Raw genomic sequence first — 14,215 nt, 5'->3', positions numbered from 1 at the left:
ATACACACGTGAATATGCACTTTAAAATCTGTTCATGCTTCTACTTTCCCTACTTTTCTAAACTTACTCCAAAAGGGTTGGGTGGATCACAGCCTACAAAGAGCTAAGACTGCAAATAGAAAGAAGCGTTAAATCAACCATATCCAGTTAGTCATTTTCCTGACAAGCTCCCTTTTATCAGCAGGAAGAAGCCTTTGGGTGGAAGTGAGGAAATGGAACAGGGCTGGGAAGGCGACAGTGTGGCAGGAGGAGGAAGCAGCCACTGCCCTCTAGTGCCAATCCTGCTGTCTCAGCCATCAGCCTGGACCAAACTATAAAAGAGAGAGGCAGGAGAAATGAGGGAGGAAGGAAGGACCAACCAACAGGTCGCTTGGTTGGTCAAAATGACAATATCAGTATTATTACTAACAATATGATCACTGCCAATAATGTACAATTTCTTTACACTTCTTTTTTTCACCTTAAGTTACATGCTATGAGAGATGTACAAATTACTATATTTCAAATGACCTACAAGAATTCCAATTTGTGTACTTAAGCCATCAATGTGACACATGGGTTCATTTGTTTCATTTCACTTTCAATTTTTAGGAACTGCTTGTTCTCTTCATTTTTATTTAACTCTGCTTTACAGTTCTGCAAAGCATTTACATGGTTCCTAAGTTAAATACATAAACAAGGTACATTCAGAGAAGTCATGCTTCCGTCCCTCACTTTCACTTTCAAAACTTTTATTTCTTAATTTTTTAAAATTAAATTTAAAAAATAATTTGTCAGTTATTTTAATTGTCACATAATTATGTATATTTATAAAGTTCAATGTGATGTTTCAATCTATGTGTATACTGTAGAAAGATTAAGTCAAGCTAACAAAACTATCCATCACCTACCAATGTGTTTTTTTCTGTGGTGAAACATTAAAAATATACTTCTTTGGCATTTCTGAAATATGCATAATAATTAACTGTGGTTCCTAAAGACTCAATCAAAAAAACCTTTAGAACTGATAAAGTCAGTAAAGCTGCAGGTTACAAAATTTACATACAAAAATCAGCAGTATTTCTATAAAAAAGATCTGAAAAAGAAATCAACATAACCACTTAAGTTTTGTTTTTTCCATCGTAGTGTTTTTCAAAAACATAATACATAAAAATAACTATATGGTCTCGCCTTCTTAAGGCATGCTACACATACCCATTTGCATCTTGCTTTTGTCACTTAAAAACATATTTAAGTGATCCATATAAATGGTAATCCATAGCAGTATATGATGTAGCTGTTCCTCATTTCCTGTGAGTTACATAGCAGTCCTTTGTACGAACAGACCCTAATTTGTACAACTAGTCCTTTAGTGATGGAAATTTGGGCTTTTTTCCAGTCTGCTGTTATTACAAATTGGCTTGCAACAAATAGCCTTGTACATACAACTTCTTTGTTTGTTGTATTTGCCAGTATATTTTTACTGGCAAATACTATATTTGCCAGTATATTTTTAGAATATACTCCAAGAAGTGGGAGGATTGAGTCAAAGGGTGAAATTATTTGTAGTGTACCAATCTGTATTCCCTCTAGCAGCATCAGATGATAGCGCCCATTTCCTCAGAGCCTCACCAACCAAGTAGGCTGGCAAACTTGCAGATTTCTATTCAAGAGAAATATCATAGGGTAGTTTTATTTAGCATTTTCTTGATATGGGCAAGAGAATCTTTTCGAAAGTTTAAAGGCCATTCACAATTCATTTTTAGTAAATTCTGTCCATATCTCTTACCCATTTTTTTTCAGGGTTGTTGGTTCTTTTCTCAGAATTTTCAAAAAGAGTTCTTTTTTTTTTTTTAGATGGAGTCTCATTCTGTCGCCAGGCTGGAGTGCAGTGGCGCAATCTTGACTCCCTAGTTCAAATGATTCTCCTGCCTCAGCCTCCTGAGTACCTGGGACTACAGGCATGCACCACCACGCCCAGCTAATTTTTATATTTTTAGTAGAGACGGGGTTACATTTTGGCCAGGATGGTCTCGATCTCCTGACCTCATGATCCACCTGCCTCAGCCTCCCAAAGTGCTGGGATTATAGGCATGAGCCACCGCACCTGGCCTCAAAAAGAGCTCTTGAAATATTAGGGCTAGTTAGCCTTTTGTCAGTATGATTAAAAATTGATTACTTACCTCTTGACTTTGCTTGTGGACTTTTTGCCACACGAAAAAACAGGTTTTAACTTTTTTATTTAGTCAAATTTATCACTTCTTTTACTGATTTGGATTTTGACTGAAAGCTAAGTTTTTCCACTCCCAGGATATTAAAGAATATACTAATGTTTATATCTAGTACTTGTGTGTTTCAATTTAAAAATTTAAATTCTCATCCATTTGGAATGTATCCTGGTTTGTGGTACAAGAATATATACAACTGTAACTTTTCTATTGGCTCTCTACTTATCCTAGTACTACTTCTTACTAGTCTATCCACTTAGATTGATTTGAGATGCTTGTCTTTATGTTATGCTAAATTTGTATCTGCAATTTGGTCTGCATCTGGACTTTCTATTCTGTCCCATTAGCTGCCCTATTCATGTCCTAAGCCACAGTTTGAATTATAGAAAGTTTAACATGCTTTGATATCTGCTAGACCTAGCAACTCTTTACTGCCCCTCTTTCACAGGGTTTTTCTAGCTAGTCTTGTTTGTTCTTTCAACTAACCTTTAAAGAAAAAACAAAGTGATATTTTTATTGGAGTCATATTACATTATCACAGTAACTTGAAAAAAAAACTGAGTTTTTATGAGGCTAGGTCTTCTTATCTAAACACATGGTCTGTCTTTTCATTTGTACAGAAGACTCTTTTTCTTTTTTAAGATGAGAGATACTATATCCTACTGTTTGCTGACAAGAATGACCTACAGGCAAGGGGATACTGATGATGCCCAAAAGAGTGAGTCAACTTCTGGACTGATGCTGTGGAGTGGGTCAGAGGGGATGGGATCCAGTGCGCGACTGAAGAGGCTGGCGTGAGAGGTGTACCCAGTCATCATGGGTATATAGGACAAGGGGCCAGAGGCTGTCTATGTAGCAGTCATGCTTTTCTGATTACTTCTATTTTCTCCATGAAACAAGAAATACGGTGATCAACTGAGAATGAAAAGTGAGGAGAAGGTATTGAAGGCTTGAGGGAAAAGGAAAAAGGTGTAAAATTGTCATCTAGAAGAAAAAGAGAGCCAGGGCCCATGAATACAATGTGGAGAAAAGAATAGGTAAAAGGAAAAAGTTTCCTAGAATTTCAGAGGATATATTCTGTCGGAAGAAAAAAAAATCTTTGCACATATACATGGAAGTCTTAAAACAGAAACAACAGAGAAGCTGCCATATTTGGCAATTTCTTTAAGGTAAGCTTTAGAATTGAGAAATTAGTGGACATTTTTAAGAGTGTCCTTTCACTTTTAAATGATTTCCGCAGCACTTGCATACTCACCACTTCCTCCGAGAACACATTTCTTTTCACAAATTTTGATAAATTTCCTTCTGCAGCATTGTTTAGAGTCTTTATCAGGTTTTCCAACATATTTGACTGGATATGGATTATAATCTGAATATTAAGAAGACACAAGCAAAACCAAGACTGAGTGAGTGTCTCAATGCTGAGAAATGTACCTGGTTAGACAAGCCTTCATTTATAGGCACCTACCCTGCTTTGATCCTATTTCCTAATTTATTTGCGTACACAAGTTCAAAAAAGTGCTTTAAATGTACACTTAATGGCCAAAATGTGCTTTCCAATAGTTAATCAAAATACTACAACTTTGCCTGTAATCCCAGCACTTTGGGAGGCCGAGGCGGGCAGATCACGAGGTCAAGAGATAGAAACCATTCTGGCCAACATGGTGAAACCCCATCTCTACTAAAAATACAAAAATTAGCCGAGAGTGGTGACATGCCCCTGTAGTCCCAGCTATTTGGGAGGCTGAGGCAGGAGAATCACTTGAACCTGAGAGACAGAGGTTGCAGTGAGACGAGATTGCGGCACTGCACTGCAGCCTGGCAACAGAGCAAGACTCCATCTCAAAAAAATAAAATAAAATACTACAACTTCAAAACTTGTTTACGGGTAACACTGGAGAGAGCAGAGATTTTGGTGTCTGGATACTCGGGCTGAAATCTAGACATTGGCAAGTACCAGCTAAGTGACTCTGGACTGGTACTTAATCTTTCAATTTAAATGCCCTCATTTGTAAAATGGGGAAAATAGATTTACATCTCACATTTTGGGTTTTATGAACATTAAATAAAATACCAGTATACAGAAGATACTCAATGAACAAAAATACTGGTTTCCTCCTTTCTACATCCTCTAGATTCAGAGGATATGACAATCAATCTCATAAGACTAGTGATATGGTTTGGCTTTGTGTCCCCACCCAAATTTCATATCAAATGGTAATCCCCAGTGTCGGGGGAGGGACATGGTGGGAGGTGATTGGATCATGGGGGCGGTTTCCCCCATGCTGTTCTCATGATAGTGAGTGTGTTCTCATGAGATCTGATGGTTTTATAAGTGGCAGTTGCCCCTGCTCTCTCCCTTTCCTGCTGCCTTGTGAAGAAGATACTTGCTTCTCCTTCGCCTTCCCCCATGACTGTATTTGCTGAGGCCTCCCCAGCCATGTGATACTCTGAGTCAATTAAACCTCTTTCCTTTATAAATTACCCAATCTCTGGCAATTCTTTATAGCAGTGTGAAAACGGAAAACAGGAACCGGCTAGGGGCAAATGGTACCTTTAGCATTTTCTGTTGTTAGGAAGTTGCAGGCACACAGATTACTGCAGGCATAGAGTGGAAGCTGGCTGGAATGTTAATGAGGCACTCCTATTTACGCTATCTATTACTGAACTTCCAAAACTGGGTACTGTAGTGTGCTTTCGGAATGACACTACCACCTATATTCCACCAGACAGGTGCAACTAACACAAGAAAAAAGAACACATTTCCCCCCTAATTACCAATATTTACTAATATAATTCAAGAAAAAGTTTAAAGAAAGTGAGAATAACTGAGAACTCACCAACCAATGTTACAACCACTGTTTATAATTTGATGTATAAATCTTCCAAATATATTAACTCATCCCCAAAATTTGATTCTACTTTTGGTCAATTACTGCACAACAGACATTTATTTCCTCACAGCATTAATATTAGAAAAAAGAAACCTCATTTTTAACACATACATAGCAATTTATCATGGAAATATACCATACTTTATTATACTGAACAATGTGTACATATGTACTTTTAAAAACTGGTAATGTCTTAGACTTGATTCCCAGAAGTAAAATTACCAAGTCAAAGCACAGAGACATTTTTAAGGCTCTTGATCCTTACAAAGATAGTTTTCCTGGAAGAGATTTACCTTTTTTATATTAAACCAGCTATGTTTTCTTACCAGTCTACTTGGCAACACTTTGTATTTGTTGAGTAACTTATCAGGATGAGGGGTTGTCTTTGGTTCTGAAGAACAGAATGAAATGACCCAGGTAAACTAAATACAAAGAACCCAATTTAAATTCAGTGTTCTAAAGCCCAGGCAAAATCACGAGCACACCCTTTTTGGGAGACAACTTTCCGTGGGTCTCTCAAATTTCTGCATGCCTTGAGAGCAAAAGCACTGACTGCTTTTATTCCAGACTATCTTTTCAAAGATGTTTGTGGACAACAAACACAGTGTTGCATCCAAAGCAAAGAACAGGCATGCTTACTGGCCATTATAAGAGATTTGGGTTTCCTAAGCTTAGGGTTCCTCTCTTGAAAGCAACTTCCTATGTGTGCAAGAGGCACACAGAGCTTTTCATGTCTCCCCACAGGAAATGGGGCTCAGGAAACTGATGCAAAGATGCTAATATTCTGGCTACTGCTACATAATAAATTGTCCTTTATTTCTCTGTGTCTTGTATACTCCACTAGCATCCATGAAACTGGGGCAGGCTAACTCATTAGCTTCCAAGTGGGATAAAATCTCTGACTCTTCACAGTTCTTAACACCTTTGTTAATAAAAACCAATCCCAGTTTGGTTGATGGTGGTGTCCTCTCAAAGGCAAAGACAAGTCTACCTTGTTCAGTGCAGTGCTATGTAGTACAAGGCACCTGGCCAACCCTCAATAGCAATAAACAAGAACAGGAGCTTGGTTCCCCCAACAATTTACAAAAATAAACCATCTAGAGCCCTCTGCTAGAAATGACATGCTCCCTGGGAGATTTCAATATTTATTCCTAAGTTTTCCCAACTTATCTTCCTCCCTCCAGCAACTATCTCTGAATCAGTAGGGATTTCAAAATTAAGGCTCATTACCTTAAAATACACTGATGAAGGGCAATGCCCATAAGGCAGTCACTGATAAAAGGCAAAGAGAAAGTTTAAAGCTAGGGGCTTATCTCAAACCAGTCTCAGCATTCAGCTACAGAAAACGAAAGTAGGGTACAGCACATTGCCTTAATCTTACAGATTTCAAACAAAAGACTAGGGAAACTCAGTTGGTAAGGAACAGGGGAAATTTTGGTAAGAAAAACTATTTAAAGAACACGTGCTTCCTGCCTCTTTGATTTTCTGAGGCATCAGGAAATACGTTACTAGATACCTCTGAACAAAAAAGGGAACAGAAGCCCTGAGGATGCAGAAATTTACATTTCTTGTTTCTTTTATTTTTGTTTTAGGTTTGCTATATTTGAAGTAGGATATCATAGTGTGGTAGAGGCTACCAGTTTTCTAACCAGTATCCATTGTCTCCTCCTTTTTTGATAACAGAACTCCCTAACCTTAATAGATGCTTTCATGTATGTATGAAACTCAAAGACTATTTCTCAGTATTCTTTGCAATTAGGTGTGGTCATGGGATTAAGTTCTGGCCAGTAACACCATCAGTACAAGTTGTTAGATGAGACATTTGAGAAAGCGTCTTTAAAAGGGATGAACTTCTTTGTCCATTCCCATTTTTCCTACTTCTTGCTGGACCAGGGATGTAATGAATGGAAGTCACGTGTTAGAGATGGTAGAGTAGAAACATAGAGGCTGGGTTCCTGATGACATCATGGAATGCCACACAAGGCGTGGACTGACCAGACTCGTTTTCTACATGGAAGAAAAAGAAAGGCTCTAATTTGTACAGGTTTTATTTTTATTTTTGGAGTCTACATTGCTCCCAAACAAATGCAATTCTTAACTCACACATATGAGTAAGATGCTGCCACGAAGGAATTTGTGAGAAATGAGTCCTGTCTCCTTTCCTCCCTGTGCACCCTAGACTTCCCAGCATAAGCTAGAACTTTAGGGTGACCTAAGTGGGTAGGAGAAAGGGGCATTAAGACATTCACCTGTATTAACAAATGAATGATAAAAGCAGCAAAACCACTTGTCAATTCCCTTTCAAGGTAAATTCAATTCCAAAATGGATCTCCAATTGGAGACATGCCAGGTTTATACATAAATGATTAGAATTCAAATATGATCAGTGGAAAGTTACCCTGCATTGGTCTCTGCTACTTTCAGACATATTTGGAAGTGGAAATTAATTCTTTGATGTGAAGCAGCATTGCTAAAGAGGGTCTATGTTTGAGATTGAGAAGTTTAAATTCAGACTGAAAAGGCAGAGTCAACATACATGTGTTTTGATGAGATCTGTTAAATCATTGCAGTATGTATTACGTATTAGCTGGGAAAATAGGAAACTGGGCCCTCTGGGTCACACTGGCAACAGGAGCAATTTAATAAAACAATCAAGTTAGGGAGAAAATTTGTAAGTTCAAATTTCAATTGACAGTAGCAAAAGATTTTAGCATAAAGCATTAATTTTTAAAGTATTATCAGAAAAAAGTTTCATTTATTTCTGTGAATACTGACTAAACAGACTCTACTCAGCCTATCTGTCAGTTTCCATCTCTCAATAATTAACAAGCTGCCTTTAAGGATTTCAAGTAGATGAGTCAGCCTTGGAGAAGCTAAGGTCCATGCAGTCATTTTTTAAAATGTGCTCTACTAACAGAGACCTAGATTCTAAAAGATTACTAAACTTGAGAATGGCAACCATATCTTTTTCATCATCCCCGAGGAAGATGACATAGGCTTATATTGCAACATGAGAAATTTGGGTTGAACATTTGAAAGAATTTCCTGAGAATTTTTAGACACTGAAACTATCTTTAAGTTTCCCGACAGTGGGTAATTCTGTGACGCAGTTCAGAGAGGATGATTCATACTCAGTATCACTTCAAGGTTCCTTATGGAGTCCTTGCCTGAAACACGCCCATCCCACTGCGTCCATAGGCTGACTTTGCTTTCCAGCCCTCAGAGGAAAGGAGCTGTTCCTGCTGCCTGGTGGGCAAGCACACACTTTTTTCATCATGCCCTGCATTGCTCCTCCTACTGGGAATGGACAGCCTCATGCTCAGCAGGCTCATGTTTAACTCCACCAAAGCACCTTCTCATTTGGGAAAAAAAAAAAAATCAAATCATTACTAGATTCTTTTTGTTGTTGTTGGAGACAGAGTCTCGCTCTGTTGCCCAGGCTGGAGTGCAATGGTGTGATCTCCACTCACAGCAGCCTCCGCCTCCCAGGTTCAAGCAATCCTCCTGCCTTAGCCTCCCAAGTAAGCCAGGATTACAGGCACGCACCACCACGTTCAGCTAATTTTTGTATTTTCAGTAGAGATAGGGTTTCACTGTGTTGGCCAGGCTGGTCTTGAACTCCTGACTTCAAATAATCCACCCACCTCAGCCTTCGGAAGTGCTGAGATTACAGGCATGAGCCACCGCACCCAGCCCATTACCAGATTCTTATAACTGTGAGAGATAGGCCAGGATGGAAGGAGATGAGAAATCTAAATCCAGAGGTGGATTACATGCACTAGTGGGATCATGGTTTTTGACATCCAGTCTTGTGTTCTTTTTATTATTCAAGAGGAGCCACTAATCCCAGTCCTGGATAAAAGAGACGCACCTTTTTCATCTCTGTAGGTCTGGAGTGGCGGGGAAACCCTAGGCTTCGCAGTCAAACAGAGTTGTTGGTGTTAAAACCCTGACTCTGCTATTTAATTAGTTGGGAGAACTAAGGTAATTTACTTACCCTTGAATCTTCATTTTCCACATCGATAATGTGGAGGAAAAATGTTTTGATAGAGTTGTATAACAAATCTAAAGTACCAAGCATGATACCTTAGATAAATTAAAACCCTGCTTACCTCACTGTTTGATTTCTTATCACCAATTCTTACTGAAACCCTCAACCTTGCTTCAACTCTAGGAAAAGTGATCAATGTTCCAAGTAAAACACTTCTCCCCCTTTTCTCCTTTCTTTCCTACCTGATGTTATCAGAGACTTGGCTAGCTTTAGCTTTAGTGGAAGAGTATCTTGCTAATCCCAGCAGTTCTATTCTGTCCCATCATGATAGATGGGACATCTGAAGGCCACTCTCTCTCTCAGAAGCAATTATATACCGGAATACCAGAGCTGTCCATATCCAGTAGGAAGCAGATAAGTCAGAGACATAGTGTGCCTGCTGGAAGACCAGGCTTCCCAGTCTGTTTAGCTTACTGGTATCACTTGTTCAAATGACCTGACCTTCTGGACTCTGGACCTTTGCCAACCTTGGCCTCCCAGACCTGCTTTAGCACGTGAGCTTCTCAGGCTGACCCACCTGCTCAGACCCGTAGTTTCTGCTTCAGCCCCCAAGATGAACAGGAGCTACCTGCAGCAGACTAAGACAGGGAGGGCTCTCAGCCACTTGGATTTCCACACAGCTGTAAGTCCTTCCCTCTCTTTTCTGGTGCTTCCTCTGCCTCACCATTAATGCCTTATAAACTCATTTCTGAGCCCTCATACTTCCCTGCTTTCTTATGGCATTCATCAGTTTACATCAAATCCATTACCAGGTGTATATAGTTGAGTTCATGCCCTCCAAGTTTATGCCCTTTGAAACTAAAATGTCTCTTTTTAGACACTATTTAGATACTAATTTTCTAGTATTTTGTTTCTTCCATTACAAACCCATTTCATTTTTTCAAGTTCTCTGTTATTACTGTCTCCATCTTTCTGGTTCCTTGGGCTCACCTTTCTCTCATGTAAAAGCATTTTGAAAAGTAAAATTGAGGTCCAATATGAGGAATTCTTATTGCACACTTCTCGCCGGACCTTGTTCTCCAAAATTTACCATAAATACTCATCTAGTCATTCTCTGAAAAGTCACCTGGGCACTGGTGTGGGATGACATTTGAGGATAACTACTATGGGCAGAACTGAAAAGCATTATTATCTTTAAGTATGACTCTTTCAGAAGTTTGGAGTTATGCATAATTCCTATTCACTAGGTTCTAGGATTCGGTACAAATGAATATTCCTTTTAATTTAACTCATGTCAAAAAAATACTATTAGTATTAGCAAATATTCATTGAACACTGACTACCTGCCAGGCACTATGCTAACTGTCTGATATGCATAATTTATTTTAATCCCCACAACAAAAAGATAGCAACTATTTGTTGCGGGAAGTCAGGAACCCTGAATGGAGGGACTGGCTGAAGCCATGGCAGAAGAAAATAAATTGTGAAGGTTTCATGGACATTTATTAGTTCCCCAAATTAATACTTTTATAATTTCTTATGCCTGTCTTTACTGCAATCTCTGAACATAAATTGTTTAGATTTCATGGACACTTATCACTTCCCCAATCAATACCCTTGTGATTTCCTATGCCTGTCTTTAATCTCTTAATCCCGTCATCTTCTTAAACTGAGGAGGATGTATGTCACCTCAGGACCCTGTGATGATTGCGTTAACTGCACAAATTGTTTGTAGAGCATGTGTGTTTGAACAATATGAAATGTAGGCACCTTGAAAAAAGAACAGGATAACAGCAACGTTCAGGGAACAAGAGAGATAACCTTAAACTCTGACTGCTGGTGAGCTGGGCGGAACAGAGCCATATTTCTCTTCTTTCAAAAGGAAATGGGAGAAATATCACTGAATTCTTTTTCTCAGCAAGGAACATCCCTGAGAACAAGAATGCATCCCTGAGGGTAGGCCTCTGAAATGGCTGCTTCAGGGGGCGGCCTTCTTTTACGGTCGAAGGTGTAGGGATGAAATAAGCCCCAGTCTCCCGTAGCGCTCCCAGGCTTATTAGGATGAGGAAATTCCCGCCTAATAAATTTTGGTCAGACCGGTTGTCTGCTCTCAAACCCTGTCTCCTGATAAGATGTTATCAATGACAATGCGTGCCCGAAACTTCATTAGCAATTTTAATTTCGCCCTGGTCCTGTGGTCCTGTGGTCTCGCCCTGCCTCCATTTGCCTTGTGATATTCTATTACCTTGTGAAGCACGTGATCTCTGTCACCCATACGCTATTCGTACACTCCCTCCCCTTTTGAAAATCGCTAATAAAAACTTGCTGGTTTTACGGCTCGGGGGCATCATGGAACCTGCCGACATGTGATGTCTCCCCCGGACACCCAGCTTTAAAATTTCTCTCTTTTGTACTCTGTCCCTTTATTTCTCAGACTGGCCGACACTTAGGGAAAATAGAAAAGAACCTACGTGACTATCGGGGGCAGGTTCCCCCGATAACTATTACTGTTTCAGATCAAAGGAAATTGGGGGGTTTCCAGGGGCAAATTAACCTAAGGACTCAGAGCTAGTAAGAGGTGGTTACAATTCACAGTTCATATTCTTTTTTTTGAGATGGAGTCTTGCTCTGTCGCCAAGGCTGGAGTGCAGTGGCGTGATTTTGGCTCACTGCAACCTCCGCCTCCCAGGTTCAAGCAATTCCCCTGCCTCAGCCTCCCGAGTAGCTGGGACCTACAGGCAAGCACCACCATGCCTGGCTAATTTTTTGTATTTTAGTAGAGATGGGGTTTCGCCATGTTGGCCAAGATGATCTCAATCTCCTGACATCATGATCCACCTGCCTCAGCCTCCCGAAGTGCTGGGATTACAGGTGTGAGCCACTGTGCCCAGCCACAGTTCATATTCTTTTAAACAGATGTTCCACCAAAACCGATATCCCAACAAATAACACCCTCCACCTCATTCCCTCCAACCCCACAGTCTTGTCCTCCTCCAGAGCACTGCTCAGTAGGTTCCCGCCCTAAGGGCCCCTCACGTTGCTCCTGCCGGCCAACCCGACCCCCTTCACCTACTCATCTTGGAATACTCCATTGATTGTGACTTGTTTTCCTAGTTTGTGTCATGCTAATGCTTACATATTTCCATTTTTCTGAAAATGTTTTCTTCATCTCAACCCTTTGACTGTTTCAGGAGACTATAAGCTCCTGAAAGTTTTTTTCTTTTGCAACTCCCCCCACACAAGTAGACGCAGTATACAAGGAGTCTCAATACGGGCAGGCTGAATGGGGGCTATGGTGTCCTTAATGACAAGATAGTCTTTTATCATTGGTCCAGGAAGGTTTTGTGACTCACTGCTCAAACTCTGGGAGTAGTAATATGCCTCAAACTTTATTATTAGCATGAATCTGGTGAATCTGAGATAATTTTTTTTCCTGTGCTTTTGGTTTTAGGGATTAAGGTTTTGCATGTCTTGGTGATATGTGTGCAGCCACTTGCTGACCCAGACCACAAGGTCCCAAATAAGTGACCCAGGTGGCCCAGGTAAGTTAATGGGGAAGAGGACCATAGGCATACTGGCAACATAATAAGAATGACAATAGATAACATTTACTGAATGCTTACCACATGTCAGGCACTATTTTGTGTACCATAAGTATATAAGCTCATTAACTGCAACAATGCCATGGGTTAGGTACCACCAATAAGACGCAGTTAGCACATGGGTTTCTCTCAAGGCTTGGTAAAGGGCCTGGAGGATCTGTCTCCATCCCCTCCTCCTCCCTACATCTACAGCTTTCTTAGCTACATCTCATTTCTTCAGCATCTAGCCATGTCTTATATATGAGCATATCTACCCCTCTCCAACCTGTTTACAAACTCCTGGAAGTGACAGCTGTGTTGACCCTTCTTACAAGGGTGATACTGTAATTTTCAGAGAGGAATTCAATAAATGACTGTTGATTTGAATGAAAACCTTGGGAGAGCAAGTCATTGTATACAGCTAAAAAATTTAGGCATAATTTTATTATAATACATTTATTATAATACATTTGAAGGCTTACCTTAAACCATAAAGAAATCACTTACATTTAAATTAACGCAGGCTATGCTTTCTGGATTCATGATTTGAGAAAAAATGGACATAGCTTTTGCCACCTCATTCTAGAAGGAAGAGAAACAAATCATATTCCATATCATAGGAACTAATGTTATTGTAAAAGATCACTTAGAGAGGGCAGTATACTCCTATTAAGGTGAACTCAGGGTTTTGAAGTCCACAAAGAAAAAATGTTTCAGAAATCAAAACTAAACATTCCATAAAATGCTCCATCCAGTCGCATATTGTTGAATGTTTTAACAACCTGCCTGAGTCCAGTTTTTAAGATGCAGGCAAAAAGTTGGCATTTCCCCTTCTCCTATTGGAATCAGATTCTAAAAAAATAGGAATGAGGAACAAAATGCAAAGCCTGTCTTTGAAATACATAATTAGAACATAGAAACCTCAAGCCACAGCACAGCTGGAAACACTGCCAGAAACATTGGAAATGGAGGCTGGCAGGGTTCAGGAGAAAGCAGTCAGAGGCAGACAGTGCTCTGTATCTCACAAAGAAGCTACAACAGTACAGCTCTCAAAGGTAAGGGCACAACCTGAAGTACAAAACCTGAATTCCTATTTACAATGATGAGAACAGAGCACAGGACTAGTAAAGAGAACTTCCGTGGATCCTGTGGTGGCAGAGATGAGGCTAGTCAAGCGTTTCCATAGACAAGACATACTCATAGGAAACAGTATGTTCCTAAGACAGCAGCAGCAGAGAAGAGACTGCATACCAAAAACCACCTCAGTGCCTACTTCTGTTGACTTAAAAGAAATGAGGCCTGTGCATACTTGTAGATAAAACTCTGGGTTATATGAAGAAAAATTCTGCTAGTCTAGAACAGTGCTCTGGTGTCCCGCTCTGTTCTCTCTTTCTCTGACATGAATCTACAAATGACTGGTCTAAAAGAAACAAGTTTTTCTTTTATTTTTGAATTTTTATTTTTATTTATTTATTTTATTTTATTTTATTATTTTTTTTGAGATGGAGTCTTGCTCTGTTGTCCAGGCTGGAGTGCAGTGGC

The 14,215-nt window shown here is 39.7% G+C and overlaps 1 protein-coding gene across 1 annotated transcript in view; it reads right to left on the bottom strand.

The window, feature by feature from the left end:
* Nucleotides 1-14,215, bottom strand: part of PTCD2 (pentatricopeptide repeat domain 2) — a gene marked incomplete at its 5' end in the record, with an annotated part of 38,648 nt that overhangs the window by 3,118 nt on the left and 21,315 nt on the right. The window contains 2 exon segments of the mRNA NM_001133394.1: nt 3,463-3,576; nt 13,181-13,255. Coding sequence (NP_001126866.1) covers nt 3,463-3,576; nt 13,181-13,255 — 189 coding nt within the window.

Source organism: Pongo abelii, chromosome 4 (genome assembly GCF_028885655.2).
Source record: "Pongo abelii isolate AG06213 chromosome 4, NHGRI_mPonAbe1-v2.0_pri, whole genome shotgun sequence".
In the NCBI taxonomy this organism is placed as follows: domain Eukaryota; kingdom Metazoa; phylum Chordata; class Mammalia; order Primates; family Hominidae; genus Pongo; species Pongo abelii.
This window is presented reverse-complemented; position numbering and strand designations above follow the sequence as displayed.